At 43.5% G+C, this 21,675-nt stretch overlaps 4 protein-coding genes and 1 non-coding gene across 8 annotated transcripts; 3 read left to right on the forward strand and 2 right to left on the reverse strand.

Moving 5' to 3' along the window:
• Positions 1-3,521: 3,521 nt before the first annotated feature.
• Positions 3,522-3,594, reverse strand: TRNAE-CUC (transfer RNA glutamic acid (anticodon CUC)). The gene has a single exon. It is a non-coding gene; the product is annotated as a tRNA-Glu (tRNA).
• A 963-nt stretch (positions 3,595-4,557) lies between these two features.
• On the forward strand, positions 4,558-5,545 carry LOC136514952 (membrane protein PM19L-like). The gene is made up of 3 exons (XM_066508651.1): positions 4,558-4,756; positions 4,841-5,106; positions 5,215-5,545. Exons 1-3 carry the CDS (start codon positions 4,630-4,632, stop codon positions 5,326-5,328), a joined length of 507 nt encoding a protein of 168 aa, XP_066364748.1. The 5' UTR covers positions 4,558-4,629; the 3' UTR covers positions 5,329-5,545.
• A 3,030-nt stretch (positions 5,546-8,575) lies between these two features.
• Positions 8,576-9,500, forward strand: LOC136518584 (germin-like protein 1-4). Its single transcript, XM_066512254.1, has 2 exons — positions 8,576-8,715; positions 8,821-9,500. Exons 1-2 carry the CDS (start codon positions 8,583-8,585, stop codon positions 9,372-9,374), a joined length of 687 nt encoding a protein of 228 aa, XP_066368351.1. The 5' UTR covers positions 8,576-8,582; the 3' UTR covers positions 9,375-9,500.
• A 202-nt stretch (positions 9,501-9,702) lies between these two features.
• LOC136516690 (protein ABCI12, chloroplastic-like) lies at positions 9,703-17,002 on the forward strand. Of its 4 annotated transcripts, XM_066510164.1 has the most exons (8): positions 9,704-10,153; positions 13,181-13,297; positions 13,758-13,994; positions 14,210-14,374; positions 14,483-14,558; positions 15,225-15,289; positions 16,148-16,457; positions 16,546-17,002. In XM_066510164.1, the coding sequence occupies exons 1-7, from the start codon at positions 9,797-9,799 to the stop codon at positions 16,295-16,297; spliced, it is 1,167 nt and encodes a 388-aa protein (XP_066366261.1). In that variant the 5' UTR covers positions 9,704-9,796; the 3' UTR covers positions 16,298-16,457; positions 16,546-17,002. The 4 variants fall into 4 exon arrangements, with proteins under 4 accessions (XP_066366263.1, XP_066366264.1, XP_066366261.1 ...); XM_066510166.1 differs by lacking the exon at positions 16,546-17,002 and having other exon boundaries at positions 9,703-10,153; positions 14,210-14,387; positions 16,148-16,283; XM_066510165.1 differs by lacking the exon at positions 13,181-13,297.
• Positions 17,003-18,436: 1,434 nt separating this feature from the next.
• On the reverse strand, positions 18,437-21,077 carry LOC136516691 (DNA-directed RNA polymerase II subunit RPB7-like). The gene is made up of 6 exons (XM_066510168.1): positions 20,865-21,077; positions 20,604-20,769; positions 20,392-20,442; positions 20,060-20,125; positions 19,411-19,479; positions 18,437-18,854 (listed from the first exon to the last, which is right to left on the reverse strand). The coding sequence occupies exons 1-6, from the start codon at positions 20,978-20,980 to the stop codon at positions 18,789-18,791; spliced, it is 534 nt and encodes a 177-aa protein (XP_066366265.1). The 5' UTR covers positions 20,981-21,077; the 3' UTR covers positions 18,437-18,788.
• Between the last annotated feature and the right edge of the window lie 598 nt (positions 21,078-21,675).

Genomic DNA, 21,675 nt, shown 5'->3' on the forward strand with positions numbered 1-21,675 from the left:
ATGAAGTAACTCTATGTTGCCTTTTCTCACACTTTTATCTCCTTCAAATGATACTTTCAAAGTATCCCAAATTTGCTTTGCACTTTCCATTCCATTTACTTTTCTAAACTCATCCGGAGCTAGGCTTGACACAAGCAATGCTACGGCTTGTGCATTTTGATGGAGGTTGTGCACTTCTTCCGGAGTTATCTCTCTATCTTCATCGGTAGGAATCATCACACCAACATCCACAACTTCCCAAAGTCTTGCGGCTATTAGATGCATCTTCATCTTGTAAGACCAATCGGTGTATCTTGTTCCATCAAAGTGAGGTGGCTTGCCAATATTGACAGACGGAGTATGTAGTGTTGAACCTTTCATGATTTGTCCATAGTCAAAACTCATGTGTGAATATATTCCTTTTCCATGAGCATGCTCACCGGCTCCAACATCACTAGCGGCATCTTTGTTTGCTTCATTCTTGTCACTAACATCATTCTTGCCACTTATTGCATCATCAACCTTCTTGCTTAATTCTTCCTTCAACTTGCTCATCTCATCTTGCATCTTTTTCATTTCATCTTGAAAGAGCTTGACTTGAGTACTCATCAACTCTTCAGCTATTTTCTTGGCCATTTCGACGGCAACGGCTTGCATCTTGTCGGTCTCCGACATTGTTTCTTCTCACGTGGTGAAACGCAAAGAGAAGACCTTGCTCTGATACCAATTGAAAGGATCTAACAATGCCTAGAGGGGGGGTGAATAGGCGTATCTAAAAATTTACTGCAAATGCTAAGTTCAAATCTGTCAGCCACTGTCGGAAGTCCCGACGTTTGGGTCGGAACTCCCGACGTTGTCAGAAGTTCCGGCGCAAACGTCAGCAGTTCCGACGCCTACGTGAACTACAAAAGCAGTGCCAAATTTAACTTTGCGGATAAATAAACTTACAACCTCACTTCCTAGTGGTTTGGTTGAGATGTTGGGTCACTCCCTTGACGCCGTAAAGCCTCCAAACCGTAGATCGAGTCCAAACCCTAAAATGGAGATTTTGGAGACAAGGAGGCAAACACATACAAGTAATCTCAAGCAATCACAACAACAACAAGCACGCGGGACACAAGAATTTATCCCGAGGTTCGGCAACCCCACAAAGGAGCTCCTACGTCCTCGTTGTTGAGGTGACCACTAAGGTCGGAGTCTTTTCCACCTCCTTGCCTCTCTCAAAGCGACCACAAAGGACACTTGAGCTTTCCACTAAGAAATCGAAGGGTGACACAAACTTCCCAAGGCTCTTCCACAAGATGGAAGCTCTAGGGCAACGCCTAGCCGGCTAGGGGCAAGGCCCCAAGAGTAATAGACGCAAAATCAACCGGCTTGACGAAGAAATCAAGTGCTCAAGCTTTCCAAAGTGATGCTCTCACTTAATCCACTCTCCTTTTACTCAAAAACTAAGGGAATCGAAGATTGGAGCAAAGGGGGGAGGAGAGGGGTGCTTTGGTTGCTTGGGAGCTGTTCAGCACGAAGTGAGTCAACTGTGAAATGAGTCCGTAACGGTTAGAAGTGAAGAGAGGAGTATTTATACTCCAAGTGAAAATCCAACCGTTCAGATCTACGTCGGGAGTCCCGACGCAGATCCCGGGACTTCCGACGTAAGCATAAAATACTGTTCCAAAAGGGTCAGAAGTCCACGGGTGAAAGTCAGTGTCGGAACTCCCGGCAAACGTCGGGACTTCCGACGGTCGGAACTCCCGACGATCGTCGGGACTTCCGACGTGCACAGTTAATCAAAACAGCCAGCACTGCTGAGGCCGGGACTCCCGGCTTGGGTCAGGTCAGTGTCGGAACTCCCGGCGAACGTCGGGACTTCCGACGGTCGGAACTCCCGACGAGCGTCGGGACTTCCGACGAGCACAGACAGCGAGCAGTCAGAAGCACAGGTGCCGGGACTCCTGGCTTAGGTCGGGACTTCCGACTGTCGGGAGTTCCGACTTACGTCGGGACTTCCGACACCGAAAGTCACAGAAAATTATTCTATGTGCTCGTGAAGTGCTAAAGTGACTCTCTTTTGATTTTATTTAAATGCTTGAGCACCCTATCTTCCTCAGACCAACTAAACTTGCATCCCTCTTTATAGTGCGGCGGATCCTAAACTCAAAAACAAAATTAAAACCTTTGGAGATCGTTTTGAATTCGTCCGCCTTTACAACTTCAAGAATTGAGGGATACCATTTCATCTTTATCAACTCTTTGAATCTTTCATGGGACTAATAGCTGCAACATATCTCATTAAGATCACATTAGTCCCTAATTTGGATGTCATCAATACACCAAAACCCACATAGGGGGCAAATGCACTTTCAGTTTCAAGAGAGATAAAGATAGAAGGTATATTTTATACTTGTTTAACCAAACAGCTTTTAGCTTTTTCACAGCTCACAGCCCACAACAGTTTTCCCACAGCTCACAGCCCACAGCAGCTTTTTCCCACAGCCACAGCTCAACCAAACACACCTTAAGCATCTATGGAGTACTGTAGCTACTTAATAATTAGTTAAAGCAGCTCTGCCTCTCCATCTCATGGAATCTGGTAATACTAAGGGCCTGTTTAGTTCTAAAAAATTTTGCGCAGTACCCATCACATCGAATCTTGCGGCACATACATGGAGTACTAAATGTAGACGAAAAAAAAACTAATTGCATAGTTGGGTGAGAAATCGTGAGACGAAACTTTCAAACCTAATTAGTCCATAATTAAACACTAATTGCCAAATACAAACAAAAGTGCTACAGTAGCCAAAAACCCAAAAAATTTTGAATCTAAACGTGCCCTAAGAGTTCTAGCTGAGTCTGAACACGGGATAAATTACACGGCATCGTCGTGTGCAGGTGCTCTGTTGGAGAAGCACCGCCTGATCTCTGGCCCTGTACTGAGGGCGCATTTAGTTCCGAAAATTTTTGGCTTTTGGCTACTGTAGTATTTTCGTTTGTATTTGATAAAAATTGTCTAATTATGGACTATTTAGGCTTAAAAGATTCGTCTCGCCAATTACAGATAAATTGTACAATTAGTTATTCTTTTTATCTACGTTTAATGCTCCATGCATGTGCCGCAAGATTTGATGTGACGGGGAATCTTAAAATTTTTTGGTTTTTTAGTGAAAACTAAACAGGGCCTGAGTGTCAGCTCAGCTGGCAGTGCTGCGTTGTCCAGAGGTGTATCAGGTATCAAGCTTCATCCTCGGTTGTTCAGTATTTGAGTCGCCAGTCTGATTATGGAATTATAAAATTTGGACACGCAAAGAGAGTACTAAAACTGGTCATTTAGAGGTGAAGCTATTGTGGAAATAATTCATCCATTCCATCCTTTGAGCTGCTTCACTCTGAGGTTGTATGCAGAAACTATACGACTGTTAAATGTCCCTCGAGTGCATTTGAAAATGAACGCAGAAGTTTTGCTTTACGCCTTCACAGGCGGGTCACAGAAAACTACAATATATGGGAATATAAATAAAGCCAAAAAAGAAGGGCGCGCAGCAAAAAAGTTCCGTTGCCGGGACTCGAACCCGGGTCTCTCGGGTGAGAGCCGAGTATCCTAACCAGCTAGACTACAACGGATCATGCATTGCCTAGAAACAGATAGGCTTTTGTCCAATTTGAAAATAAGATGGATTAGTAATTCTCAAATGAAGCTGAACTAGTAATTCAATAGATGTGTCCCGTAGAATGATTGTTATTAGACCACAATCAGCGCCAAACAAGCAATATTCAGAGCTCACAGAGCATCATGTGTTCCAGTCAAATTATCCTTGGATTCTGTTCATACTTTAGAGAGAAAGCCTCAAACAAGTCGATTCCTATACTTTCCCCTTTTTTATTTAAGGAAAAAAAAGTCGATTCGTTGCCGCCTTGGAGGGACTAATACATAAGTTAAGCGGTTAAGCATTGATGATGCCCCATTGCCCCGTGAGAGCATGTATCATGGTCTCATGGAGGCATGGAAGGATTGGGCTTGGCTGCCAGCGGCGACTGTAGCAAAAGCTTGATTTCACCATTAAATCTTCATGCAAATCAACATCTCCATTGTTTTAGCCCCCCTTATCCCGCATCGTGCATCCGCCACTGTTGGCTGCTACCTAGTACCTAAGTACCTACCATAGGATACGAATACGAGAGAACAAGATAGACCGAAACTTACACCTGCTGTTCGTGGATAACCCTGTTTGTGCGGATTGGGTTGCAGCTGGCGACGGGCGAATCTGTGATGCATCCCCTGCAGCGGGAGACGAGATCCGTTCCTTGCACACAGCAAAAGCAACGGACCCCAGCTCCAGCCTACAACTCTCCAATCGGCAGCAAGGAATGGCACCTAGAGTCCTTGCAATGCAAACCAAAACGCAAGAAACGTCGTCTCTGCCTTGCTTTGCCGCCGACGATCTTACCTTTCAACCGAAGAAACGGCCCCAATGCTGCTAGTAGCCTCGTGTTCGTATCCTTTCTTTCGAGCACGGCAGCACACGCATATATACGCGCCGCGCTGATGCCTTCACGCACCGCAAGAACCAGAGCGCAACAGCGGCATCGGCACCGGCACGCGCGCGCACACGGTTGAGACTCTGTCCCAGCAACTTGCCCTACGGCCGGTCCGCGAGCATGGCGTCCGCCGCCCACCGGTCCATGGCGTCCGCCCTCCTGCTTCTCAACCTCATCATGTATGTCATCATCGCGGTCATCGCCGGCTGGGCCATCAACTACAGCATCGACGAGAGCAGGAACTCGCGTAAGTGACAGTGTACCGCAGGAAATGTTCATGGCAAATGTAACAATAGTAGTGACGACTGCGTGTGTGTGTGTGTTCGTGCAGTGAAGGGCGTGACGCCGCCGGTGCGCCTGTTCCCGATCTACTTCCCGATCGGCAACCTGGCGACGGGGTTCTTCGTCATCTTCGCGCTCATCACGGGCGTCGTCGGCATCGCCACCTCGCTCACCGGCCTGCGCGACGTCAGCCAGGGGTACCCCGCCAGCATGATGTCCGCCGCGGCGTCCTCCCTCGTCACCTGGACGCTCACCGTCCTCGCCATGGGGCTTGCGTGCAAGGAGATCAGCCTCAGCGCCAGGCCCGGGAGCCTGGTAACGACTACTACCAATTGCGGGTCCATTGCATTGCATTTCTTTTTCCTGCCTGCGTGTCTCTTATATACGTGTGTTTCTGTGCGTCGGTCTCCGTCGCACGTGCAGTGCACCTTGGAGGCGTTCACCATCATCCTGACCGGGACGCAGCTGCTCTGCGCCGGGTCGCTCCACGCCGGCGCGCACGCGGTCATCCTCGAGACGCCTATCGGCGGAGTTTAACTGAGGCGCGCGATGACGACCAACTTGGATTGGAAACAACGTGTGTCATCTTGGCAGTGATTGGTGTGTGTGCGTGCGATCGATGCTATGGCTTCACACGTGCCTTGTGTGTGCTTTCTGGGTACCTAAAGTGCGTGTGTTTATTCCTTATCATTCGTTTGTAAAAAAGCTGCATGGCGTGGTCTCATATAAGTGGTGAACTATCGGCGATTCTTTCCAGACTATTAGTATGTACACTGGATTTATACCAAAGAAATCTCTGTAATCTGGTTTCATTTCCGGAATGGATTTTCGGACATGGTTAATTTAGCCATCCGACGTCTCATGTTCAGTCGTCATCTGGTAGTGTGGAATTTGGTGAATGAGTTGCACAATAGAGGAAGACGGGCGTGCATCATGGCATACTCTATCTAGAGGAGTAAATAAATGAGTAACCCATCCATCCAAAGTACTCCTACCGTTTGGCTTATCAGCCGTACTTTTTCAGCGAAGTAATAGTGTCTTGCTCTCACAATAAATCAGCGAACAATACTTTTCAGCCTGCATTTTCAGCAAAACGAACAGGGCCCTAAATACGGGCATATGGGCTTGAGCCAAGCCGAGAAATTAGGTCCAGATAATTTTGGGCCAATATCAGCTGCACAGGCCCGGCTCTACATAATCCCAAGGGCCGCTTAAATCTCATCCTACAAACTTCAGGAAATAGTCATTTGGATCCCTCAACTTTCGTGATTGTCCAATTTTCCAACTCAAAAACAGTTTTTTTTCTCTCCAACTTTGAAAACCATTGCTTTTGCACCTTGCCTGGTTTCAATGACGATTTTCGCATATGTGGCGCCACGTCAGCTTGTCCCAGGTGGATAAGTTGCTGAGTTAGCACTAGGATAAAAAATGACCCCACCTATAACCCTAACTCCATCTCCCCCATTTCCTGTCGCCATTGTCCTCTCTCTTCTCTCTTCGGCCGTGACAAGTTGAGCGTCCATGTGGACTTATGACCGCCCTTCCAGTAGTGGGGCTTAGAGTACAGCGGCCGTGGAGCTTGACATTGGGGTACTTGCATCACCCTAAATCCTTTTGATTTAGTTTGGATTGATGGTCTTGGGTCCAATATGGTACCTTTAGGATTAAGAAATGAGTAGTTGCAGTTTATTAACGGTTGGTTAGATTTCTTTTATTTGCAGTGTGCATTGTTCAATGGGACATTATTGGTAAGATTAGCGTGTAGGGATATTAAAATGGCTTAGATCTGCATTGCTTATGTATTAGGATTAGCTAAGCAATGTTCCAAGTTGGCATGGATGTACTGTTTTAGGACTTAAATTACTCTATCTGTCCCTGAATAAATAGATTCTTAGAGTTGTCTTAAGTTAAATTTTTACACCTTGACCGAATTTCTAGAAAAATATGTCAATATTTATGACATCATTAGTATCATTAGATATACCATAGAATATAGTTTCATAATGTTCTTATTTTCATAGATGTTGTTACTCTTTTTATAAAGTTAGTAAAACTTAAAATAGTTTGATTTATATGGATTTTAGGAATTGATTTATTTAGAGACAGAGGGAGTAGTTGTTTATTACGTTTTGTACTGTTAGTGATGGATGTGTTTGAGCATGCTGGTTGTTATTTGGTTCTTTTTGAACGGAGAGTTGATGGGAAAAACAAGCATTATGTCGGTGGGAATATATATATATATATATATATATATATATATATATATATATATATATAGTGTGTGTGTGTGTGTGTGTGTGTGTGTGTGATAACTGATAAGGTATCACTACCAAAGGTTGTTGGTCGTTTAAAGGATCACAGCACTTTTTGAAGATGTTTTGCCTTGGCTTATTTTCTAGAAAAGATCTGAAGAATAATCGAGTATATGTTTTCGTTGATGACAAAGCATGCCTAGAGATGTCTAATGCCATTGTTGCCGGAAAATTTAAGCACCTGCGACCATAAATTAAAGCCATTTTCATGTACCTTAAGTCACGTTAGTAGATACTGCAATGAAAAGATATGTGATCCTGCACACAATCAGTCTGTTCGTTTTGGCAGAAACAATTGTGGATTATTATTGTTGGCTGATTTGGTGTGAGAGAAAAATATTATTCTAACTTATAATCCACAACCGTTTACGACCAAGCGAACAGGCTGAATATAGCGTGCAAGCTATTAAAAAATACGGTACAATTTGGACAGAGCATGTGAATTAAGATACCATTTTTTTATTTTTATATGCTAAGCTGATGAGGGCCGAGAGTATTAACGCAGGTGTGATAGTTCGCACAAATAAGATGTGAGACCCCGCCGATGGGCCTAGCTGGGCCAGTCTGATGGGCCGGGCCGAATTTGCGAGCACCGTGGCGACAAGGCGATGTGAGTACTGTAGCATCATGGAACACTGTAGCTACAGGAAGTTTAGTACACTATCGGTAGTTCGTAGTTCGTCGAACCAGCTTAAATAGTCAGGCCAAGGATGCGTAGTAATCTTTGGTTAACCGTTTTACGCGAAGCGAGGACGAAAGCGTAAGCGGGTTGCTACGTAGGTGGGGCCCATTCCTTGGTAGAGTGGGGTTTATGGACATATGGCTTGGGAGCTCGGACAGGTTGCGCATGGCTCCTGTGAGAGTATGACACTTAGGCCGGGGAGCTGGGAATATGTACGTGGGCCAAGAGAGTCGATCGTAGACATTTGTCGCGTTTAGGTAAGTTGGTTCGACCCTCGACGAGGACGTCGAATCCTAAGGGTGGGTGTATGTGAGACCCCGCGATAGGCCTAGCTGGGCCAATCTGATGGGCCGGGCCGAATTTGCGAGTACTGCAGCGACAAGGCGATGTGAGTTACTGTAGCATCTAACCTTCGGTTAACCGTTCTACGCGAAGCGAGGACGAAAGCGTAAGCGGGTTGCTACGTAGTTGGTGCCCATTCCTTGATAGAGTGGGTCTGTACCGTGTGCCGGGCCTGGGTCATTACATAAGACAAGTACTGTCACGATTTCAATTGGTACTTGACGCGAGAAATTACACTACTGTTCATCGCTCTCACTCTCAACTCACATCATCGCTGCGTGAAATAAAAACTCACATGCACATCATCTAAGCTTCGTACTCCCTTTTATCGCACTACACATCTTTGTCGACTTAATGAAACAGCTCCAAGCATATCATCGAGTGATCTATAAATACCAGCTCCCTTCCCTCCCATATTTTCTCATCAAAGCATCACATCCAACACATAACGTACCATGGCGCCCAAGCTCCCCGCCGTTCTCCTCGCTGCCTGCGCCGTCATCCTAGCGCTCGCCACGCCGCCGCTCGCCGGCGACCCCGACATGCTCCAGGACATCTGCGTCGCCGACTACAAATCGCTCGAAGGCCGTGAGTGCATCGACCATTTCACTTTGTTCATCCCACATTCCTACATGTGCATCGGCGTTGCATTACTGATTGGAACGAACGTGTTTGTAATAATTGCCCGTTCAGCGCTGCGGTTGAACGGGTTCCCTTGCAAGCGCAAGGCGAATGTGACGGCGGACGACTTCTTCTTCGGCGGGCTGGGCAAGGCCGCCGACGTGTACTCGGACAACCCGATGGGGTCTGCGGTGACGGCGGCGGACGTGGCGGTGCTCCCGGGGCTCAACACCCTGGGCGTGTCCATGGCGCGCACGGACTTCGCGCCGTCGGGCGGCGTCAGCCCACCGCACGTGCACCCGCGCGCCACGGAGATCCTCTTCGTCGTGGAGGGCACCCTCGAGGTGGGCTTCGTCACCGCGGCGGCGAACCGGCTCTTCAGCCGCACCGTCGGCGAGGGAGAGGTGTTCGTGTTCCCCCGCGGCCTCGTGCACTTCCAGCGGAGCGTCGGGGACGCGCCCGCCGTGGCGATCTCGGCGTTCAACAGCCAGCTGCCTGGCACGCAGACGGTCGCCGGGGCGCTGTTCGGCGCTGCGCCGACGGTGCCGACGGACGTGCTGGCGCGGGCGTTACAGATCGACGGTGGAGTGATCGAGAACATCAAGTCCAAGTTTGCGCCCAAGTAGGGCATACACACTACACATGTCTCGAATTGCAAATGCGCAAGTGATCGAAAAGAGTGTACGCCTAAAGTGATCAAGTTATTTCAGCGAGATTAATGTGGTGCTTTATTTGGTAATTTGATACTTCAATCCGCACACATGTCTGCTTTACCCTTTTTTTTATCATCATGTCTGCTTTACTTGGTACACTTGGCTACTGCGTGCTCTAGTGCGTACCATGTACTCAGTGCGTGCTCTGGTCGGAGTACTCCTGTACTGTAGTAAAGCAGACGGTGGAGTACTCCTGACTGTAGTAAAAATCCTTTTATTGCAAACCCTGATGGAAAATTACCACCACTGATTAGTACTACTGAGGTACTTCCAGAACCAAGTCAGATTGCCTCGTGGCGAGGTTCAGGCCGCCGGCGCCACGCACGTCCCATCCGATGGCTGCCGCCGTCCACCTCCGCCCTCTCCACTCGTTCGCGCTCCCTCTCCCCGCAGCAAAGGCCGCGCCCAGCTGGCTCCCGCTCCCGGCGAAACCCGGTGCGCGGAGGAGGGGCAGCCGCGTCGCCCTGCTCGTCTGCTCCGCGTCTCCCTCGCCCTCGGGCGGGGACGGCGCCGCGGCGTCGGCAGCGACAAAGTGGGTGGAGTGGATCCCGCGCGCCGCGGCAAGTGCCGGGTCGGCGGCGGGCCCCGAGCAGGTGCTCAGGCTCATCTCCGGCGCCGCGGCCACGCCCATCTGCCAGTTCGTCGACAGCCCGCGCACCTTCCTCCATTCCGTCGACCCGCGCGTCAAGCTGGTACGTAGCGTCCCCGCTTTCCCTCCAACAGGCGTATTGGATAGACTTACTATCCGGTAGGGGTGGGTGGGGAGGGTGCATGGGTGGTGTTTGTGGGAATGTCACCGCGAAAATGAGTCTCACGTTTAAACAATCAAATAATCTATCTTCTTATCCCGGCTCGATAAGTAGAGAGAATGCAAATGTGTCAATCTATCTGTCAGTCCCGCGTTGTTGTACTAAAGCTACCGTGATTGGGCGACTGGGATGCAAATCAGTGAATGAATTGGAGAGGGAGGGAGTCAAGCAGGCAAACATTCCCAGCTCACTGTTTTTCCCCCCTTCTGAGCAACTGTGCAAACGTGCATTTTCTCTAGCTGACCATGAGTCTTATAACCATCTATGCTGCTTTGCTATTTTCATGAAAACAGCTTGTGTCTAATTAATGTGTGATTATTAATTGATTTCCTACCTTTGAGTACCAATGCTGGCAGGATCTAATCATATTCGTTCTGTTAAATTAGTTGCGTCCTTCTAATATATCTTTTGTGATTAACTGACATGAATTCAAACGACACTCCAAAAATAACACAAGCAAACGTTATTTCTCCAGCTGTTGTGATTTCAGAAACTTTTAAGCTAACAAAAACATTCCACGGAAATAATATTGGGAGATGTACGAGACTTTGAAGAGGTTGTGCTTTTGATAATGCTTTAGTATTTCGAGAATAGCAAAAAAAAAAAAAAAAGTAACATCTTAGCCAGCAATAGTTCCTTACTGAAAATTATAAATGTTTTGAGAAAAAATCACATTGTTATGTTAATGAATTTTCTAGCCAAAAGCCACTGCAATCAGGGTTGGACCCACGGGATATGCCAGGACATTCCCCGTGGCAGCTCAGCACTCACTCATTATAGTATAAATGAACAAATTTGCAGCTACACTCAAAAGTGGGTTGGTAACCCAGTGGTATGATGCACCTTGGTCCCTTAGCTAGGATGAGGTGCTAGTTCAATTCCTTGTGAGTTGCATTTTAGTTTTTATTTTTCTATTGTTATCCCCTTAGTTTTTATTTTCCTATTTTATTATCCCATCCAGAAATTAACTGTAGATAGTATACTTCATCCCAACTAACAACAACATGGTACTAGATCAGTTTTTTTTCTTGTACACGCAGGAGAGCTGCGTATCTTTGTATTAAGAGAGAAATACTAGATCAGTTTTTATTTTTCCTATTTTGTTTATCACTTTAGTTTTATTTTCCTATTTTTTATCCCCTCTAGAAATTAATTATAGATAATATACTTCGCCCCAATTAACAACAACATGGTACTAGCTCAATGGGGCGTGACGTGTGTGCTGGATTATGTTGTAAGCGTAGGCTAGACAAGTAGTATTGTAAGTTTTTTTTATGCAATATTTTTTTCTCAAACACGCAGGAGAGCTACGTATCATTATAATAAGAAGAAAAAAGGGGAAATAACTCTATTAGAATAGTGTTTGAATTATTTGTAATATTTTGAACTATTAGAATAGCGTTTGAATTATTTGTATTGTAATCTATGCACATTTCGAACTGAATTGTTGAATTTAGGACGTAGATTCGCGGCACAAATGCAACAATTATTTACCATATTGCTAAATGGATTTTTCCAAATTGCATGTAAAAATTTTGGTGCGCCATACTCGTTGGCAAAATTATAGTCTGCCACTGCTGCAAGTATTCTTTCTTTACTTTCTGTTTTTCTTTCGCCTTGCCATTCTTTACCGTGTAGCAGGGTTTGCCCTAGCTCTTCCCTAATCGATAGAACCATCCATTATGCTTGTGAAGTCACGAGTCCTTGTATATACTTGATCGAACTGTGTTTTGCACAGTTGTCAGAATCGAGACTCTAAATCAGATCAAAGGCCTAAGATCAGAATAATAGGATCGCAAACATAAATCATAGATTCCTTTGACTAGAATTATAGAATCAGACCCCTTAATCAAGATTGTGAAGTCAGTAATATCATATATTCATATGACAGCATCGCAATTTTTTTAAATTAGGGTGTTTTGGCTATTGCTACCGATATAGAATAAAACGCTTGAATATCCAAACACAACAGTTTTATTTCAACTGTAAATCAAGGCTTTTAAGTTCATTACTCTATAACGAGTACAATTGTGAATGCTTCAAGGACATGTGTCTCATCATATCTCATATCCCTTGTAAAATCGGTTTATTAGGCCACTAGATAAAGCACCTCTGTAAGCTATACCTCAGATAACCTGAAAAATCTTGGAAAAAGTCAGATTTACTTCCCACACAGGGAAGTTGTCCGGATACCCCCGTAAACTAATTCTGTGTTCAGTTTACCTCTCCAAATGTTTTAGATGATCCAATCTACCCCTAATAAGATTTGTCATTTTTGTTTCTCCGCATATACATAAGTTAATTTTTAAGTTCAAATTTGTAGGTTGGTAGAGAACATCACAACTTATGTTAGAAAAATACATTATGAATTTTTCATATTTATTTTTGATAGCTTAAGCATTTTATAGTAAATTAACCATACAGATTCAGAATTGTATGAAAAATAATGATGAAAAATTCATAATGTATCTGTCTAACATAAGTTATGATATTCGCTACGACCTTACAAAATTTGAACTTATAACTAAACTTCTATGTGGAGAAACAAAAAAGAAAAATCTTATTAAGGGGTAGATTGGATCAAATAAAAGACCCGGAGAGGTAAATTGAACACAAAATCAGTTTAGGGGTTATCTGGACAAATTTCCTGTGCGGGGGGAGTAATTTATTTTTTCCATGAATCTATTAGGTTTTTCCTCGTATCCTGATGGGTTGAATCTTCGGGTTTTTTTTTTGGCTTGGCTATCTCTGATATGGCCACATCATGCTACCAACTTACCGTACCAGTTTTCAGTTTTTCAGCCCCTTTTCTGTATTAACATAAATTTGACCAAAGTTCAAAGATGAACTGAATAACCTTGTGGTTGTTGACCTGTTGCAATTAAACAATTCATATACTTCTTTCTGTAGGTGTGGCTCTTGGCCCTTGTTGTCCTACCAGCCAGATCAAATATTTATATGCAGTTTGGTTTGGTAGTATTCCTGGCCCTTCTTTCAATGTGGATTTTACCAAATCATGTTTGGAAGGTATGATTTTATGTTCTATCAAAAATAATTTGCAGAGAATTTAATTTGTGCTTAGCTAGCGAATTGTGGTTTCAATTGTCTTCTATTTGTTTTGAGTTATGATGCTGATACATGGTGCATTGATCATAATTTTACATATGTAGTTGCAGCTTATGGTGTTTGGTACTTTCATACGATGTGCTAGTACCTTGAGTCTGATGCAGCAAAGCTGTAATGTCTGGCTTTAACTTCACCCTTGGCTGCCCATTCGTTCTAATACAACAACAACAACAAAGCCTTTAAGTCCCAAACAAGTTGGGGTAGGCCCATTCGTTCTAATGTAGCTGTTAATTTTCCTTCTAGGATTCAGCTAATGTTATTTACCACTTTGCTCCACGGTTTCTGTTCCCTCGTATATTCAAACTTTTCTTGTGGGATGTGCTTGTTTGTACCTGTAAACAAAATCACGTTTACTCTGTAGGATCAACTTGGAAGGGTTGCTCTCCTTTCAGGATTCTTATTCATCATGCTGGGATTTGGTGCTGATGGTGCGCCTTCATTAGTCCAGACGAGAACGCCTCCACCTTCTGTTCTAGGCATACCGAACATTCCTTGCTCCACAAGTGGGTATTCTTACACAATCTTCAAACTGGGACCACTGCAATTTACAAGGAAAGGCCTATCAGTAGCAAGTACTTCAGCAAGCCTCTCCTTTGCGGTATGTCCTTCACTTAACTTACAAGTATTTTAGGCAAACACTCTTTGGCTTAATCCTTCATTATCTTACACTTTTTTTATGCCTTCTGTTTACATCCAACAAACCACACCTGATGGAGAGCACGCTGTTTATCATTCCTTTAGGATATTAAGAGTGACTTGGTTTGCATCTGAAACTATATGATATGCACTCCCAAATTTGTTGTTTGTATGCAGATATTCCAAAGTCCAAGTCTCTGCTTGACAACAACCACTCCTGAGCAGCTTGCCTCTGCTTTGTGGTGGTTTATGATTCCACTGAAGCATATTGGTGTGCCAGTACCTGAGATAATACTTACACTACTACTCTCATTGAGGTTCATCAATTTAGTATTTGATGAGGCAAGTATTTATGGTAACCACCAAAGTACCTTTTCTTTCTGTCTAGAAATATGCTCTGCTATTTGAGATCTAACTTTGGAGTATGATATTGTTCACATATCCAACTAGGTTCGCAACTCAGCTCTAGCGATTGTAGCACGCCGGATAAATTGGAAAAAGCTGACAGCTATGGAAACTATAGATAGTAAGTAATTTCTACATACTGGAAAAATACTTCCTGCGTTTGTAACCAATAGCTTTAACCGAACTGGTTAACAAACACTGCCAGAACCCAAACAGTCCAGACCTGCTAGCTGCTTGTGAGGAGCAGGAATCAAAAACTAATTTCTCATTGGTGAAACATGCTGTTCATTCTTATCACCTAAACTGTCCAAAGTCACCCCTGGACAATGTAATTTAGCAGGGGTAGACTTGCAGTATATGATTTCTTAAGCAATGAGTGAGGCATTTGTGTTCCAGTCTTTCAGCATTGATAATTTTGTCCAAGTAATCTATTCTGGTGATAAGACTGGGGGAAGAATGAGATGTCATGCATTGCTAAAATTAAAAGCAATTTAGGCCATCTCAAAATACATATGTAGTTTTTGAAAACTAAGTTAATAGTGGCCAAAACTGTATTTTTATAACTTTAAAAGTGACTCCTGAAAAGCATATACATCTTAGTTGAGTATGCCTAATTTCAGCAGTACCTTTTATGTTGCAATTCTTCTAGTTCTGTTGCACTCATCCTATATTCCCATGCGTGAGATCTTATATGATTAGGAGTCTAGGACTACCATAGTACCATTAATTACTTTTACATGATAGCTGTATGGAAACATTAACTGAAATATTTCATGTGCAACTGTAGTTTTCTTCAACTATGTCCGGCGGATATTCAAAAATATATTTGATCACGCAGAGCAAATATCCAAGGTTAGTTTTTTCTTTCCTTTTCTCCTTTTGTTGTCACTGACTTGAGTTACAATAAATGCATTGTGCAATTCCTAAAAAAGGTAATTTGCTGAACATGGCCCATGGCTTTGAGTTAGGTATGTATTTTGAGCTGTTGTGCAATAGAAATGACTTTGGAACCAAAACTCCTTGTCCTGGGTCAAATATACTTCATAAGTGATAGTAGGATGATACTGTTTTAAAAAATTGCACTAGAACCATGGAACAGCAAGGAATTGCCTTAACTATACCGGTTTGTTAACCCTTGCTGATGTTCCTGATAAAAAGGGCGTACCCAGTGCAGAGAGCTCCCGCTCTGTGCGGGGTCTGGGGAAGGCTGATGTTCCTGATACATCCATAAATCATGCCTGCATTTCGTAGCATTCAGCTACGTGACTGTTTGGTCCATCTCAAAGTAGAACCAACTATTTACATGAAGCATGCGCTAGTTATTTTCTCTAAGTTTAACTGGACACTGGCCAAGCTAGTCGGGGATCACACTGACTGTATTACGCTGTTGGGACATGTCAAGACTTGTGTCTAGACCACATACCATCTCACCTTATTGACCTGAAGTCAGCACATTGTGGTACAGGAGACAACACAAAAAGGATATTGAGTCTTAATGAAAAGAAAAGTGCTCTTCCAATGATATCGGGAGCTCACAGAAAGTGTGAAACTTGATTATATTGCTCTGATGCTTAGCATTTTTACTTTTTGAGGCACTTGACTTTGTTCAGAGCATATATTAAAACTACAGCTGTGCCAAAATTTATGCGCATTTGATTGCTCTAGATATTTACTTTTGAATTATGTCTTATTATGCTCTTATTTGTCCAGGCAATGGTAGCTCGAGGATTTCGTGGCAATCCAAGCAATCACAAGATCTACTTTCTTTCAGAATCATCATTTGGAATTGCGGATCTCTTTTCATTGCTTTGCCTATTTGCTGTAGTGAACTTGGCTTCCTTTTCTGACCAGTTGGTTTGATGGTAACAAAAAGGTATTCATGGATATCCACGTGTTTGATTTTTGTTTTGGTGGTAACAAGAATGTTGTGGAAATGAGCTAGAGTTCAAAATGTATATGTCATATGATCCTCCATTGGAAACTGGTGCAAAGGATCACACTAACATGGCATTCCAAGCAGGTAAGTTTAGTTAATGTGCTTTTATCTAAATATGAGATGTCCATGTCTATTGTTTCTGAACGAGTTTTTTATTTTCCATCATTTGTAGGCAGCATGACTTGGATTCTTTGCAAGGCAGATAATCACGGAAAGCTAACTGCACACGTGGAACTGTTAGATGATGTTTGTTGAGTTGATCCTAGTTAGGAAAAATGTGAGCGAATATTGTTGAAAGGAAATTGCCTAGGCAATGTGGAAAGGGAATTGCCTCGACAGTGTGTCCCCAAGTTTTGTTGTACCCTATCTGTTACAATTACCCGTTCCAAATTGTAAGTAGTATTAGGTTTATCACAGGTCAAACTTCTCTAGCTTTCAACAACAACAACAACAACAACATAGACTTTCAGTCCCAAGCAAGTTAGGGTAGGCTAGAGTTGAAACCCACCAAGAGCCTCAAGTCACGGTTCAGGCACTTCAATAGCTGCTTACCAAGTACTCATATTCAAACATAGATCTCTATGTATATCCCAACCTTTTAAATCTTTTTTTATTGTCTCTTCCATGTTAATTTCGGTCTTCCTCTATCTCTCCTTATATTATTCGCTTGGCTTAGGGTTTCACAATACACTGGTGTCTCTGGAGGTCTCCTTTGGATATGACCAAACCATCTCAACTGATGTTGGACAAGCTTTTATTCAATTGGTGCTACCTCTAGGCGATCACGTATATCATCGTTCCAAACTCGGTCCATTCTTGTGTGACCGTAAATTTATCGCAACATATGTATTTCTGCAACACTCGGTCGTTGAACATATCGAATCTTTGTAGGCTAACATTCTGTTCCATACAACATAGCCGGTCTAATCGTCGTTCTATAGAACTTGCCTTTTAGATTTTGTGGTATCCTCTTGTCACAGAGAATGCCAGAGGCTTGTCGTCACTTGATCCACCTTGCTTTGATTCTATGGCTAACGTCCGCATTAATATCTCCATCCCTTTGTAGCATCGATCCCAGATACCGAAAGGTATCTTTTTTAGGCACTACTTAACCTTCCAAATTCACATCTGCCTCCTCCTGTATAACCCTGCCAAAGTCGTATCTCATGTATTCGGTTTTAGTTCTGCGCAAACTTCTCTAGCTTTGACCAAATTAATAGGAAATTGTGCAAACATCTACAACATCAATTTGGATTCATTGGCCCTGTTCGCTTATCTTATAATCCGTCTTTTTCAGCTGGAACAATATTTTTCTCTCACAACAAATCAGCCAGAACAGTGTTTCGGCTTTTTTCAGCGAAGCGAACGGGCCATTGTATGCATCATGAAATAATATTTTAATGGTGTATATGTATATATGATATTTTAGATGTTAATATATTTTTCTATAAACTTGATGAAAGCTAAAATCTTTTGAGTTAGGATAGCTACCACTTACAATTTAGAATAGAAATATTAATTAGGAATGTGCGAAAACATAGAAATAAAATCCACTTACGTAACATAGTCAATTTTACTCCAGTTTCGAGCGCATGAGTTATTCTATCAATTATTTGTATTTGACCAATGTTCAATGCTACGGTAAAATATTGGGAGGTACAAATGACTCGGAAAAGTGATGTTCACGATAACTGTGAATTTAAATCATTAGAACAATCATAAATGTTTCAATAGTGATAGTAGTTTAGAGCAACTTTAGGGCTTGTTTGCATGCCCATGTATCCCTCAGTCTATGTGTGCTCGAGTGGTTTTGTATTAAATTTAGTTTAAAGTCTACACCAAATCACAACAACACATATGGGTTGAGGGGATACATATCCATCAAAAAGATATTTATCCATCCAAACTTTTGCGGTTGAGAGTATGCATGTTGGTTAAGGGTAGGCAGTTGGGAGAGGACATTGAGGCAGAGGGCTCACGGTGGGGGACGAGGGCAGGCAAACGGGAAATAGGAGATTGTGAGAAAAATAGAAAAAGACAGGTTGGAGCCGAGTCTATAAAACTAAGCAATCAAAAGCAGGAAAGCCCCAAATCAAAAGTATGGGTCATTTGGAGGCCATTGCTGGAGTTGCTTACTATAGTTAAGCTAAACAAAGTCCTAGGCACATCATTCTCAACAGGTTTTGCAGTCCATACAACCATTGCGGTTTTAACAGACCACCAATTACACATATATGCCATGTTCGCTTGGCTGATAAGCCATGGTTGAAAGTACTGTTGACTGATTTGTTGTGAGAGAAAAATACTGTTCGTTGACTGAAAAAATACGGCTTATAAGCCAAGCGAGCAGGGCGGTAGTCTGCGATAGTACTCAGAAGTCAGAACATTGGAGTACAATCTCGTTTCTTAGACCATTTACACTGCTGCACCAGGATCGCTGATAACACCCAGAAAGTCATCCTTTATTGTGCCAATGCAAAACTGCAACAGCAGGGATTGGACTGTCAGAACATTGCACAAGTATAACATTGAACTAATGGCAAAGCACGAAGTATGAATTCAAATGCACAATGAAGTTTTGTAATGAAAATATCCCTTTTCTTCAGCTATCTAATATGCTTTTAGCGAGTTCTTGGCACAAGAAGATACAGTGCATACAAAAATATTCTAGGCTAGTGCTAAACAAGAGTATGAGACTAGAGTATCTAAGGCCTAGTCAGTTCCAAACTAAGATTGACACGAACATCATGTTTTTTTATGTGGCAAAAGAACAGCACAATAAGCATGCCTACATTCATGGCTGATTAATCTGGCATTAATCAAAGTTATTATTTACTAGACATAAGTTCTTTGTTGTTCATACAATCTTAGAAAAGAATATTAGAAAAGTGACTGCAAAATGTTATGTGGGTTCACAATGTTGTCGAAAAAACTGGTGATAAGGTTGCCATCTGCAGGTCTATACTCAAAAGTTTGAAAAAAAAGAGTATTCAAAGTTGGATTTTACTGTAAACAATGTAGACAGTAATAAGCTTACAATTTCTGTAGCATCGACACGAGTACCGATAATCTTCAGCCGCACCTCACTCTCTTTTTGAATTTTCACCTGAGTAAACAAACAAGTAACTAACGATGAGCACAGCAAAATGACTACATCAAGAAGCTTTGAAAGGAACAGTTGTGAGCTTGTGACTCACCATGATACCCAATACCCACACTACTCCCTCTCCCTCCCCCTCTCCCTCTCCCTCTCCCTCTCCCTCTCCTTCTCTCTCTCTCTCTCTCTCTCTCTCTCTCTCTCTCTCTCACTAAATATCTCCATAATTATTAATGCAACCACACATTGATGTAACATGCATATTTAGCAAATGGATAAAAAAAACATAAAAAAATCCTACTTCAAGATATCACCAAAATCCTCAAGAGTAAACAATTAGCAAAGCATATGAGAAAGCAATAATCCAATGAATATCCATCAGAAATATAGTCTATGCTTACTGCAAACCTGATGAGCTTAAAAGTTGTACTCCCTCCGTTTTTAAATATATGACGTTTTTAGTTCATTTTTTAACAAATTAACTTGTCCTAAATGTCATATTGTATTTCAAAAAGGAAGAAACTTCTGCAGTAGTTACAGATGCTGAGAAGACTCGTCACTACTACTTATATACAGGAAAGAGGCATACCGATCCATCAGACGTTGTGTAGTTTGGCACATCTCCCGATTGGAACTCCATATCGTCTGGAATCAACTGCGTTGCAATTGAATAGCGCAGAGGAAAAAAAACATTACTCAACAAAACAGTATTGATTGACATTAATTTATTGAAGTTTAAACAAGATGTCTATGCTAGTATCCTGTGACAAAAGGAAGCCATGCCTATTTATCAAAGTGATAAAGGGCTAAAGGAGTAAGTAAGCAGAGCATAATTCCTAGAATGGTCAGAAACAATTCTGAAACTTCTTTAAGCATGACACTTGACTATGAAGCAGCTCCAAGCAAGGCAAAATCACTCACATGGTTGGACACGAAGATCTGCACCGGCCCAGCCTCCGCAAAGAAGCCCATCTGCAGAGTCAATAACACACAAAGTTTAAACACCAAACCAATCCTCGCAATCACATCCTCCAACACCAAGACCATCACCACCCAGCTAACCAGCACACCAATTCACATTCAATTCGAACGAAGCAAGCACAGCCCGAGCGGGCAGGCAAGTAGGCACCCACCTTGTTCACCATGGTGACGACAGCCTCGAGGATCTCGCCCTTGAAGGGTCTGAAGACGACGCATTGGTACTTGACGGGGAAGGTGACATATCCCGTGCCTTCCCGGATGAGCCCCTTGCCGATGTCCTCCACACCCGTGATCGCCACCACGGACCCGTGACGCCCGTTGCAAGGCAAGAACGAGAGAAACCCGCATGCCATCTCAGCGCCGCCCTCTACCTCGTAGCCATAGCCAGGTTTAGGAGGGGATGGAAACCCTACCTGCAGGTGCCCTCAATGTCCTTGATGAGCTTGGAGACGAGCTTGTTGCGTAGGTGCGGCCCGAAGTGCCGCGGGTGCAGCTGCATGTTCCGCTCCAGCACGATGTGGAAGAACATCTTGCTCCGCTCCCCTCAGCGGCGGCCGGCGGCGAGGCGAGTTGTGAGGCGACCGAGTCTGTTCTGATTATTCTGAATGAGCCAGTGCTGATGCTTCTCTTCCCCGCGACACGAGAATAATAAAGAGACTTTTAAGTAGGAGCCATTATAAAAGTTTCTAATTCATTCTCTACCACAGAAATTTTAGCTGTCCCTTCGGAGTCCTTTGCATAAATTTTTCTAGTCCTGTGCCACTTCTATCAGTTTAGAGCGTGATGGCCGGTAACAAAGGGATAAAATGACCCTTTTGCCCCGTGTGTCTAGGCGTCAGAGCAGAATTTTCCACTTAAGTCCCATGAAAAACATCCCTAGTCTCCAACTCCTCATTTCTCGTCTCTCTCGAGCTCCTCTCTCTCTCAAAACCCTAGCCGAAGGAACCAAGGCGGCGACGAGAAGAGACGGCAGTGACCAAGTAGATCTGCACGTGTGAGGAGAGGGTATCATAGGGTAGGGATCAAAAGGTTGACCCACTGGATCCATGGCCGCGTGCAACAGGGTCCTTGGTTGAGGGTGACCGCGAGATCCAAGGAGTCGCCATGGTGGAGCCGGAGGTGCGCCCAGCGTGGCTTTCAGACGGGTAGGCTGTTGTCTTCTTCTATTATTGTCCTCCATTGTCATGCACTTAGCCTAATTGTAGGTGCTTAGTTTGTTGTCGT

This window comes from Miscanthus floridulus, chromosome 17 (assembly GCF_019320115.1).
Source record: "Miscanthus floridulus cultivar M001 chromosome 17, ASM1932011v1, whole genome shotgun sequence".
Classification (NCBI taxonomy): domain Eukaryota; kingdom Viridiplantae; phylum Streptophyta; class Magnoliopsida; order Poales; family Poaceae; genus Miscanthus; species Miscanthus floridulus.